At 44.9% G+C, this 12,747-nt stretch overlaps 1 protein-coding gene across 1 annotated transcript; it reads right to left on the reverse strand.

Annotated features, from left to right (window-relative positions):
- Positions 1 to 726: 726 nt before the first annotated feature.
- On the reverse strand, positions 727 to 5,997 carry AWAT1 (acyl-CoA wax alcohol acyltransferase 1). Its single transcript, XM_019648006.1, has 7 exons — positions 5,887 to 5,997; positions 4,877 to 4,984; positions 4,539 to 4,609; positions 3,490 to 3,694; positions 2,641 to 2,812; positions 1,077 to 1,276; positions 727 to 881 (listed from the first exon to the last, which is right to left on the reverse strand). Exons 1-7 carry the CDS (start codon positions 5,960 to 5,962, stop codon positions 727 to 729), a joined length of 987 nt encoding a protein of 328 aa, XP_019503551.1. The 5' UTR covers positions 5,963 to 5,997.
- Positions 5,998 to 12,747: the final 6,750 nt, after the last annotated feature.

Here is a 12,747-nt window from a genome sequence, read left to right on the forward strand (position 1 = left end):
ATACATACAATGAAATATTATTCAGCCGTTAAAAGGAATGAAGCCTTGATCCATGCTACAACAGGGATGGACCTGGAAAACGTTATTCTAGAGAGAAAAGCCAGTCATAGAAGAGCACATGTTGTACAATTACATTTATATGAAATATCCAGAATCGGCAATTCTGAAGAGACAGAAAGTAGATTAGTGGTTTCCAGGCCTGGGGAAGATGGGGAATAGGGAATGACAGCTAATGTTAACTAGGTTTCTTTTTGGGGGGGTCCTGAAAAATGTTCTAAAATTAGATAGTGGTAGTGGCAGCACAACTCTGTGAACATACTAAATACTACTGAATTTTACACTTTAAACGGGTTAAATCTATGGTATGCAAAATATGCCTCAGTTTTAAAAACGCATTAAGGCAACAACAACAAGAGTGAGAGTGGTGGCTCCTTAGGCTGCTGAGCTATCTGAGTCCTCCAGGACCTGGGCTCAGAGAGGACAGCCAGTAGGGAGCTGGGCAGGGTGCGTGCCTGTGTCTGGGCCTGGGGGCCCTCAGATGTCCCATCTGAGGAATGAGTGAGAGAAGCTCCTCAGGACCACAACTAGAAGGGCTCTGTAGCAAGTAAGGAATGCCTAATGCCTCCCCTAGCACACAGAGCCCCCCATGTCCCTTTCGGCCTTTTGGTGAGCAGCAAATGAGTCTCATCTCCAAGGCACTTGCTCTTGGGCACGCAGCCCATTCAGTTACAAGAAAAGCAGCTTTTGCGTTCCTGAAAAGCCATACTGGGCTTTGTGCTGGTCGAACAGTGTGCACAGGGCATCCATGTAGAGTGTGTGGTATTGGTCCACCATCTCCTGGCTTGGTTTTTCAATTTTGGGCAGTGCCAGAGGCTCCCCGACTGCCAGGACAGATGGGAAAAGAGAAAGGGCAAGTGTTAGAATCCCCTCTTCCTGTAACCTCCTTCTCTTTCCTGGGTCTGATCCTCTCCCATCCCACATCAGCTCCTGGCTCCCCGCCCCCCTGCTGCCCTCTCCTTTGGTGGGGGAATGGTGGGGAGGACTGAGGTGGCCTTGGTGCTGATAGCGGCACTCACCCACAGTGGTGATAGGCACCCGGTATGGCAGGAGTCCAGTAGAGCCTTCGCGGAAGCCTCGTCCATAGAGGACGCAAAAATAGAAACCGAGGAGGCGACGGAAGTAGCTCTGGAACTTGTACATGCAGCTGTCCTCATGGAACAGCACCTGATCATATGCCTCAGTTTCTCCAAAAGTGAAGGTAGGGACCAGATGAGCCCTGTAGGAAAACCCCGATTTATTTCCCAAACACAGGTTAGAGAAGGAACCACCCAGGAAGAAACTTTGTTCATGGCCAGGCTGCCATTTCTTATGAAATCCCTGTGGCATAAAATATTCCCTCTTACATTAAACAAGCCTCCTGCATTTAGTGTCTCTTGTCCTGAAATTGTCAAGGCCAGCTGGAGTGCTAGCTCTGGGCCAGAATCACAAGGGCAAGATATGGGGGTGCAGGGAAGAGAGAAGAGTTTGGGCAGAGATCCCCAGAGACCCATATCATGTAAAGAAAAGCTTCCAGGGGGTGTCAAGGAGGAGAATAGCTGACTGTTTCTACTGGCAGGAAGCACCGAGATGATGGTGATTTTACACAGATGTGTCTATATGATATGCCCCTCGCCCACAGGGACCACACGTAAGGTACTCTGTTCTTGGGTCTTGGGATTAGAGCCAAGTTGTTTCCTTCTCATGGGTCATGGCAATCCACCCTGACAGTGCCCTAGGTAGAGAATCAGACTCCTTAAGCCTTCCTTTGAGAGAAGAGTAAAGACAACACAATCTCTCTTATACAAATCTTTGTGAGTTACTAATAACAATCTCTCAGCATTCTGACACATGTCAGCTACATTTGCTCCAAGCTGATGAACAGGCCACTCAGGAAAGGTCCTTAGAAGAAATACTTCCCTCTTTTGTGAGTCTGCAATAAGACAATAGTCCCTGTGTCAAGTGAGCTGGCCTGCTAACCTGATGGGGCAGCTCACAGCTCCAGCCTTGGGCTCCTGCTCTTTATCTCATCTCTGTCTCTCATTCAGAGTGGTTCAAGTTTAGCCATTGCTTACTGTGTGCCAGGCACATGGTAGGTGTTTTATGTACATGAAATCATTTAAACCCTATAATAACCCTATGAAGTAGGTATAATTATTAATAGCCACATTATAAAGGTGAAAATATGAAGGCTCAGAATGGTTGAGTAACCTGGCCCAGAGTGCACGGCAAGTCATGGAGCCAGGATTTAAAACCAGGCCCCTGACTTCAATCCTAATGCATACTGGCCATACTGTACCTGCCTCTTGTACTTAGCATTAACAGGCAGATGGAGACATTGATGTAGATAGAGATAATGTACGAGTCATCTCTATACTAGGGCAGCTCTAACCAATTCCCCTGATAATGAATCTGAGTTTCTGGTGTGGCTTGCTGGGAACTGGTCCAGCTAGCTCAGAAAGAGTAGATGACTTAAACCTTTTGGAAAGTCTATGGCCATCTCCCCTACTCAATAGTAAGTTCCACGAGGGCAAGACTCATGTCTGATTCATCTTGGCATCACCTAGCAGGTCACGTGGCTCAGGGAAGGGGAGGAACACCTACCCATGCTGGAGGGCTGAGCGCACAAAGCCCTTGCGCTTCTGGAGGATGAGGGTGGTGGTGTTGGGCACACTTTGCAGGGCCTCTCCCACCCCTCCCACTACAATGCCCACGAGGTTGCCGGTTCCGTGGCTCAGCAGATAGTCGATGGCTGGCTGACTCACAGAGCACACACCTAAAGAGAATCAAGGGGCAGAGACAGGAACAAGTGATCAGGAGAGGAGAAAAGGCTGAGGCAACGCCCTCCTCTGCTCCACTCCTCAGTGGCTTGTTTGTTGTGCCCTCTGTTCCCATGGATCCCAGGAGGAGAGTCAGTGAGATGGGACAGAGTGTGGAAAAGGGAAGGCTGCGGGAAAACACATTTCACATGGAGGCGTGTCTCCACTCTGTGGGAGGCGCTGGGTCAAATCTATAGGAAGAAGGTTTTCAGTGGAGCAACCAGAAGGACTTTCTGAATTCCAACTATAATTCTACCCTTTTCTTTTTATTGATTGCCATTAATGGCAACAGGTATTATTTATTGAGCACATACTCTGCGGTAGGCACTGGCATGAATACTTGAGTTGTATTATCTCATGTAGTCATCACACCACACCTGAGGTTAGACTATTACCAGCAGCACCACTTTACTGGTGAGGGAACTGAGACCACAGAAGTCCAGTAGCTTGCCCAAGACCACACGTTAAGTGGCAGAGGCAGGATTCAAACCTGGGCAGTTTTGCCCAGAACATAGACTACTAACGACTATACTAGGATGACAGGGAGAGGGAGGTTGAGAGGTGGGTGAAAGGTAGGGGATGGGGCTTAAAAAGGTGCATCTCCAGAAGCTCCCATAAATGCGGCCAGAAGCACCTTTGGCCATGAGGTAGTCCCTAATCAAGGGGATCTTAAAGAACCAGGACAGCGTGGCCAGGTGGGGAGTGATGCCGGGGAAGATCTTCGAGAAGCCTGTGGCCTCAGTGCAGAAGTTGCAGAAGGCGCCAAAGGTCAAGAGGCCATGGGGGTGGACCCCCATGAGGTAGTTGTGCTCGGGTGGCAGGTCCTTAGTCTTCACGATCTGCAGCCATGGAGAGAAACAGCACGGGTGGTAAAAGAAGGTCACACGGGAAGCAAGGGGGAGGACACTTCAGGGAGCAGGGTGCTCTCCAAAGCCTGAGTGGGCCTCAGGGGGCTGGGATATCAGCCTCCTCGGCCCCTGGGAAACCAGGGCAGACTTGAGGCAGCTGAACTGTGGCTGCAGGTAGTCTCGGCCATTTATGGCAGTGCACTTTATGCACGCTATCATTTTTGGGAGTGCCATTCTGTGAAAAAGTTCAGCAACCTCTGCTCGCAAAATCGGGGCCGTGTATGTCATCTACTCTGCAGTGTGCCAAGAGGATCAGCATAGCAGTTGCTTTCTAGAACTTTTTCGTGGTATTTCTCCTCCCACCCCCTTCTAGTGCCCATCTAAGGAACTTTTATGGAACTGTGAAAGCCCTGCCTGGATATCACCATGTATGTCTGTGCAGCCTTTCCTTACCCCTCATCTGAGCTACTTGTATAACTTGTACCAAACTGTAAATATGTACATTACATGTGAGCTCTTGGATGACAGAGGATGGTATCCTTCTTGCTTCTGTGTACCCCAAACATGTGGCACAGAGTAGGCTTCCAATGTTTGTTAAAGCAAACTGAACTGTATTTGCACCTCTGCCTCCGTCATCTGGTGAGTCATGCCAAGGGCATCCAAAGGGTCCTAGCAGAGTAACGACTGCCCAGTAGCAATGTTGGATCCTGAAGTATGTTTAGCCTGCACTGACACTCTCTGGGATGCTCATTTTCCTTATGGAAAACTCCAGTCATTTGGCATAAATGCCTAATATTTGGGGTACTGTGAGGGACGCTAAAGAAGGGACACTTACCTTGATGGGGAAATAGTCCCTGATATAGGTCCAGACACCCCAGTTCCTTACCCAGGTGGAACGCCTACCACCTGAGACAAAAATATCAGTAAGAGCTAGTGTCAGCGTGTGTGAACCGCACCCCTTCCTCCCACCCAAGGCCTCCTTAGTAGCGCGGAGCGACCGTGGCTCTGCTAGAGAGGTAGAAAAGGAAGCAACCCCAAGGAGGTCCTGACTGGCCCAGCCCCTGTGGCTCTAAGAGCTTGGAGAGTCCTGTGGCATGGTGAGTGGGACTCCCTAGTTACAGGTTAAGATGGAACATTCTTAGGTCCTGTTCTTTCTAGGTCCATGAGTCTTACCTTGTTCTGGGGTCTTCCAGTCCAGGAAATACCAGGCAAAGTAAAGTGCTGGTAGTGGCCACAAGGATGTAAACAGCAGGTAAACGATCAATGGCTGTATGATCCAAACTGATGGGGAAGCAGGTCAGACCAAATTTGTGCTGCCAGCAGAACTTGACCTTGTCCAGCCTTATTACGAGCCCTCCAAACTGCCCAAGACTCTGGTCCTGGCCTTCTGCACATTGCAGGTCCTTCCCAACCACTCTCCATGTCTACTCATCCTTCCAACGTTTCCTCTATCAGCTGCCACACTCCAATCCTATTTCTCTGCTTATCTGTCATCCCTGTCCGCCTGTCTCCCTGCCTACCTACCATGCCTCAACTCCTGCTCCCTGTTTGTCACTAGCTTGTCCCTCTTGCCTCCCTCCCTATCCTTGTTAAACCACTAGCCCACCCTCCCTTGCCCATATACTACCCATAGCTCCCCACATCCCATGCACATAACACCTGCATCCCTCTACTATTTTCCATCCACCATTTTAGCCCTCTTGCCCTTTACCTTTACTTTCATTATCTCTGTCTCCCCTCATGCTACCAGCCCCACCCTCCCAGAAGGGAAAACTCCATGGTTCAAACACAGGCTATACTTCTCTAAGCCTCTGACGCTAATGCTTCCTCTGTCCCATTCCCCGTGTTCCCTTATGATCATGGACCCATCATGCCTATTGTCTGGGCCTCATTTCCCCTCTCTAGATAATGAGGGTTAGGAAGTGGCTGAAATTAGCTAGATCGACTCATATCCATCACGACTCTGTTCTACCCTCTGCCTGTCCTCACTATTCCCTGGGACTCTATCTCTTCCTTCTCCTGGGCACTCAAGGAACTTGAGATTCCTTGGCGTTTCTCTAGAGTACCATCCGAGATGATGAAAGGCCAGAGATGAAACTTTCCATGAGCTTAAAAATTGCCCCAGATCTGGCCCTGGCCTCTCACTCTGACTTCTTGCCGTGCACTCTTAGATCAGTACTCACATAAGGCAAGGTAGCTCAAGGGCCAATGCAGAAGCATCAGGCTCTGGAAGTGCTTAGGCTGCTTGAAACAATGCATGATGCCCAGGAGCCTGAGAGAGGCGAAGATCTCAGAACAGTGTTCCAACCAAAGATGCCAGCAGCCTCTGAAAGCTCACTCAATGGTGGCTTTTCAGCTGCTCTCTTCGCTCCTTGTCCTGCCCTACCACCCACTGCAGGAGGCAGGCTCTAGAGGACCAAGGACTGCCCCATCAGGTCTGAGCCCTTGGGCTCCGACCACTTGCCCTTTGACTCTCTTTCCTGGGATTATTGGGACATCAGGATGGAGAAAGGTGAGGACGGCCATCCAGTTCCAGCAACCCAAAGACTCAGAGAGGGGAAACATCCCTCACGGGCTACTCTGAGGCTATAGGGAGACAGCTGGGAGTGTGTGGTGTGGGGAGCACCTTGGATTGGGTCTCTGCTGAGACTGTTGAGCTGAGGCAGCCTGGTTTGGGGCTGTCTCCCTCTTTTAACTTCTATTATAAAAATTTCCAAACACACACAAAACTAGAGAATGTAACACATTTTTATGTTTGTGTTCATCTTTGAACTATTAATATTTTGCTGGACTTGTTTCCTGTATCTTCCCACTCTTTTTTTTTCTTGGAGTATTTTAATACCAATTCTAAGACATCACTTTACCCCTAAACACTTCACTATGCATCTATACAAAAATATAAATTTTTCTTCCATAATAATACTACTACTATCACTGTTAACAAATTCAACAATTTTCTAATAACATCTAATATCCAGTCTATATTCAAATGTTTTTTTTATAGTTGGTTAATTTGAATGAAGATGCAAACAAGGTCCACTGATTCTATTTCAATGTTGTCTCTTAAACCTGTCTCTTTCTCTCTCCCTCTTTAATTTTTTGATTTTAAAATTAAACCCAGATATAGAAAGCTGTGTAACAAATGTGTGGCTTAATGAATCATAAGGCACACCTTGCAGTCACCACTAGGCCAAGAAATAAAACTTTTCCACCCACCCCAGAAGCCTCTCCATGTGCTCCATTTCAATCACAACCCTTTTCCTTTTCCCAAAGGAACCATTATCCTGACATTTAGGGTAATGTTTTCCTTACCTTTCTGTGGTTTTACTACTCAAATGTACTTCCCTAATGACTATGGTTTAGTCTTGTCCATTAAAAAAATGGATATTTCTTAACTTTTCTTCTTTTGAAACTTTTTACTTCGGAATAATTTTAGATTTATGGGAGAGTTGCAAAGATAATACAGAGAGTTTCCTATGCTTGTCATGCAGCTTCCCCTTGTGTCCCCAAATCAGGCCAAAGTGGAAAGGGGGAGGAAGCAAAGGCCCCACGCCTCTCTCTGACTCCTAGCTCTTACTTGGTTGAAACTTTATGCCCATTGAAGCAAATTAAGTTGTGGAATTGTTTTGTTTTGGGTGTGGTTTTCTTTGTTTGCGTTTTGCTTTTCACACCTGAAGACTGTATGCTTCTAAAGGGGCGAGGACCACATCTTATTGTCAGTGCATTTGCCCCTAATGCCTGGAAAGTCCCAGGCCCTCAGTGAGTGAGTGTCTTAGTTTGGGGTCAGTGAGCAGGATGGTGTCATATGGGTAATGAGATCACGGGAGTCCTATGGAGTCATGTGTCCTATGGAGTCATGTGTTCTGGAGTCATGTGAGTGAGGGACAAGAAGCTACACAGAAATAGAGGGCAAGGGACACATTACAAAAGGGAAGAAGAATAAGGGGAAAGAAGGCAGGTGCTGACCTTTGAGTCAGTTTGGCAAAAGACAAAATTCTGCATACTTTGCCTCCCTTACACCTGGGGGCCCTTCACACTCTAGATGTTTCTGCTGATTGGCCCTCCAGTAAATATTAGTACTCAGGTGTTGCAGCATCTCCACCCCACTCAAGTGTTGACATCCCTGTGGCTGAGGCTGGAGGCCAGCGCCTGGCACTGCAGGGGAGATTAGCATTCTGTCTTTCCGTAATAGAATTTTCTGGACCTACATCAACTCCCTCTCCATTCTCTCTATCCTTGTAAACTGCCTTCTCTGGGACTTCTCCTGGGTGAACTTTCAATAATGTGTGCTTTTTCAGTTTTTTTCCTCTCTTTCCTCCTGCCCTCCTGAAAAAAGCGATAAGTTGTTGAGAAGACACTCACTACGGAGACATGATCCATACATGTATTTTTCTTTTCAGCAGCAGATCTGATCCCTTGTTTTTGTTTTTTAATACTTAAAGTGCCATGGACTTCCACTTGATAGTAGCTGTATTTTTACTATCCACTGATTGATGAATATATGATAAAGTAAAGGACTGTGGGTATACATCATGGCAGTATACATGATGACATTTGAAAAAGAACATATACAAGCACATTACTTATTCATTCTAGACATGCCATGTAGGAATTTACAGAACCCTTGTAATAAAATCACTGACCCCAGACTCTAGCAGTTTGCTGCCTCGAGATTGGAAACAATGGCTTGTTTGCTTTTTTCAAAATGTAAATTGATTTATTGTTTTTCCTGATTATAAAAATAATCCATGTAAATAAAAAATATCAGACTACTGAGAAAAGAATAAAAGGAGCAAAGGTCACTCATAATCTCACCACCCAGAAAAAAACCACACTTAACTGTCAATATCCTGGTATTGCGCATTCTTGACCTTTTTCTGCACAAATATAGATAGTGTCACTGAGAAGAGTTTGGGGTCTTGAGTTCAACATATATAGGCCTGTATCTCAGCTCAGCCACTTAGGTGAACTATGGCAAACTTACTTAACCTCTTAAAGCCTCGGTTTCCTCATCTGTAAAAGGATGAGTATAATATCTGCTTACATCACAGGGTTGTCAGGAGGATAAAATAATTAATGTAAAGCACTTACATTACTTAGTGCCTTGCTCATATATAGACTCATATTTGAAACTCAATAAATGTTAGTTATTATGTATAATTTATTAACCTAAATGGAATCACATTCTTTTTTTCTTTTTTTTTTTTTTTAAGCTGAGCCATCCTGCTACCTGTTGGCAACTCAGCAGCTGCTCAGCTCGGGCTGGACTCGAACCGCTGTTGCTCAGAGCTCGAATCACATTCTTTATACTGCCTTGTGACCTGCTTTTTCACCTAATAGTATATCGTGGACATTTTTCATGTCAATTTTCTTTTATAACATTATACACAGCATCTCATTGTATGGATGTGCCATGATTCATTTAACCAATCTCCTGTTACAGAGGAAGCACTAATTTTTAGACATGCCTCTTCCACTAGCTGGGCAGATTTCTGGGTCTTTTAATGGTAGACGAAAGGTCACTGATCAGAAACCTTCACTTACCCACAGCCCTCTCAATGGCACTGCTCAGTTCCTCCCTCCCAGCAGTTTTTAGGATTTACTGGTGCAGAAGGTCGGACATTTCCTCAAGCCTCCATTAGCCTGGGTAGGGTCCAGGGACCAGGTAGCCCAGTCAGCAGAATTGGCCTCTCTCGCCAAGGAGATAACTGGGTCTGAAGAGAGGGCTTGATGCTCTTATCCAAACAGGTCTGGAAATGCGTTTCATGAAGACTCCCTCTCCCGCCCCTAATTCTATTCTACTACACCTAGCAGGGCTGCTGCATAGATTGACCTCAGCTCAAGCTCAGGGAACGTTTAAATGCAGGCCACTTCCAAGACTGAGCTGAAGCATGGGGAAATGGGACTCCTTAGCTGTGGACCACTGAGATCAGCCTGTACCCTGGAAAACCTGGGGTAAGAAATCAGTTTTATCACCACGTTGGTTTCTCATCTTTCATATTGTTTTCTTTTTGAGAAAAGAATTAATCAGTTCTCACCTGAACTAAGGGTGAAAGTGATTGTGATTTCCTAGGCCTGGAACTTTCTTGGTATGTGGGTGGTCCTGGCCACCCAGAATTGTATCAGAGAAAATGGAGTTAAGGCCAAATGAAATGAGGAAACCTGGGAATTTGATAACTTGTTGTCAGCAAGTACTAATCATAACCTTGGCTGATGACACGCTCTCATCATTGTTTTATGGATGTCCTTTCCCCCCTATCTACCTTTATTGATCTACATTTTTCCAGTAGGGATTTTCCTCTTGAGCACTATACATGAGAAGTACTGTCCTTGTCCCTGGGTCATAATTTAGCAGCTAATTGTCTGGTCTTGGCCTTCATTTCCTTCTTAGAGGCCACCCTCAGCTTATCTCCCAATGGACACCGCTTGCCTCTGGCTATCTGCCTGTTCCTTCTAAGCCTGTTTTGCCTGCTAAACAATTGGATGAATTCATGCTGTATGGTGTGTACAAGAATAACCAAGCTGGGGGCGGCCGGGATCAAGGATTTGTTTAGTGTGAGAACTGTGGGTGTGAAAACCAGCATTTGCAAAGAAAGCACCTGTCATGTCACTGAATATGGCTAGGCAAATGCTCACAGGAAGCAGCTTCAGTCCCCCCAGTGTCATTGGACACTAAGGAGCTAAGAATCGATCAGTCTCAAGAGGAACGGTTTACTGGCTGCAAACTCTCTGGTGCCTATGCACCCTCAATGGGTTCTTTTTCACTGCCAAGTGCAGGCACAGGTAACAGCCAGTTATCTCATACATTATATCCCTGATATATTACTTTACTCCACTGGCCCATTGATGTTTCTGGAATATCTTACTTTCTTACCCTTTTCACCTTTGATGCCGGAGAGACTACAAGAGCCATAAAGAATCATAAAATTCTTCATGTTATACTCTGGGATAAAGGCTCCACCTTTATCTTAGAAAGAAGGTACAATACACTTGCCAAAGTTACTGAGCTGCTGGGAGGTACTTGAAGAGAGCTTCTCTGTCCACTGCAGGGCCGTGGGGAATTTCATCAGCGTGTATTGTCCTTAACTTGTTCTAAGGAATGAAACTCTTCAATTAAACAATTGTGACTATTTTGCATATTTATTTTCTCTATATATATGAATGTATATATGTATGTATATAAGAATGTATGTTTTCTTTTCCCGAACCATTTCAAATTTTAAAAACAGTAGCTGCACTGTCTAAACAAAAGGGAACCACAAACAGATTTGGCCCAAGGGCTGCTAATTTGTCACCACAAGAGAGGGACTGGTATGAAGGTCACTGACCAAGTGTGGGGTGCCAGGTGGAAGTCCTAGAAGTCCATGGAACAAAGGGTGGACGAGCAGAAATAGGCATGGTCTTGGAGCTCCTCCCCAGCCTTCTTGTTTCTAAAAAGAGTATATAATCCTTGTCAGAAAGGTTCACATTTTTCTTTTCTTTGTGTTATTGTGAAATATATCATACACATAAAAGAGTAAAAATAATACTAATGCAAACATATATATTTACAACCCAGCTAAAGAAATGGTATCTACTGGTACTTTTGAAGGTCTCTGCGTACCTCCCCCTCATCTCTTTCCCCACCATGAATAATCACTATACTGATGCTTCTCAGACATGATCATGCTTCCAGAATATTCTTATACATGTCTATCTTCCCCTTGCTTTTATTTGTAGTTTCATCACTGTTTACATACATGCATGTATGTCTTCCTAAACAGTAAAACATTGTTCAGTTTGCCTACTTTTGCGTACAACACACACACACACACACACACACACACACACACAACACAGTATGGTATTTCTCTGTGACTTGATTGTTTTCACTCAACACTAAGATTTTGAGGTTCGTCATTGTTGACATATGTACCTCTGCTTTTTGGATTCCATTGTATGAATATGGATGGATACCATGACTTATTCATCCATGCTCTTGTTGATGGAGTTTTGGGTTGTTTCCAGCTTGTTTTTGCTATTACAAGACATGCTTCTTGGACATTCTTATACATGTCCTCTGGTACTCATGTGTATTATAGATGTTTCTCTAGGATATATGCCTAGGAGTGAAACTGCTAGGTCATAGGTCCTGTCCAAATTCAGTTTTACTAGAACATGCTAGATTGTTTTCCAAAGTGATTGTATCATATGCTTTCACCAGGCACGAGTTCACATTGCTCCATATTCTAACACTTGGCTTTAACTGACTTTTTAATTTCTGCCAATCAGTTTAGTGTTGAATGTTATTTTATTGTGGCTTTAATTTGTATTTCCTGAATTATGAAACAGGTTGAGCTTTGGTTCACATATTTATGGGCCATATTTCTTCAGGAAAATACCTGCTTATTATGCCTTTTCCTGACTGTTCTACTGTTTTTCTCTTATTGATTTATAGGAGCTTTTGACATAGTCCATATACGAATCAATCCACTGTGATTTAGGTGCTATGAATGTCAATATACCAATTTTCAGTAAGGTGTAGAGGACATGGCCTCTAGGGCCTGACTACGTGGGTTCAAATCCCAGCTCCACCTTTTACTGCGTGATGTCAGGCCATTAACATCTCTGTTGCCTCACATTTTCTTTAGCTAAGACTCCTTGAAGTAAAGTACTAGTAGAAGGGCTTAAGTGAAATCTGTTTTATATCTTGTTCATTCATTAAACAGATATTTCTTGTGTGCCAGCTATGTCTTAGGCAGCGTTCTAAGTGTTGGAGTTGCAGCAGTGAACTAGACAAAGTCTGTGTCCTCATGATACTTATATTCTAAGGAAGGAAGAAAACAAAAAAACAAATAATGTATAAAATATAATGCCAAGTAGTGATACGTTTTGGTAAGTAAAATAAATCAGAGTAAGGGAGATGGGAAATGGGCCGCCATTTTAGGCAGGTTTGTCAGGGAAGGCATGTGGCTCTCTGGGGGAAGGACCGTTCCAGACAGAGGGAACAGCAAGTATAAGGTCCTGAGGCACGAACATAGACATTCAAGTAATGTATTCAAGGA

This window comes from Hipposideros armiger, unplaced genomic scaffold (assembly GCF_001890085.2).
Source record: "Hipposideros armiger isolate ML-2016 unplaced genomic scaffold, ASM189008v1 scaffold_119, whole genome shotgun sequence".
Taxonomy (NCBI): Eukaryota; Metazoa; Chordata; class Mammalia; order Chiroptera; family Hipposideridae; genus Hipposideros; species Hipposideros armiger.

Bases quoted from the DNA above. Each gene is read 5' to 3' on its own strand.
- AWAT1 (XM_019648006.1), bottom strand. From the start codon at position 5,962: ATGCATTGTTTCAAGCAGCCTAAGCACTTCCAGAGCCTGATGCTTCTG. The intron at 4,610-4,876 runs GTAAGACTCATG...TTTTTGTCTCAG, and splicing joins CTGGAAGACCCCAGAACAAG to GTGGTAGGCGTTCCACCTGG. The intron at 3,695-4,538 runs GTAAGTGTCCCT...CCATGGCTGCAG, and splicing joins GGGACTATTTCCCCATCAAG to ATCGTGAAGACTAAGGACCT.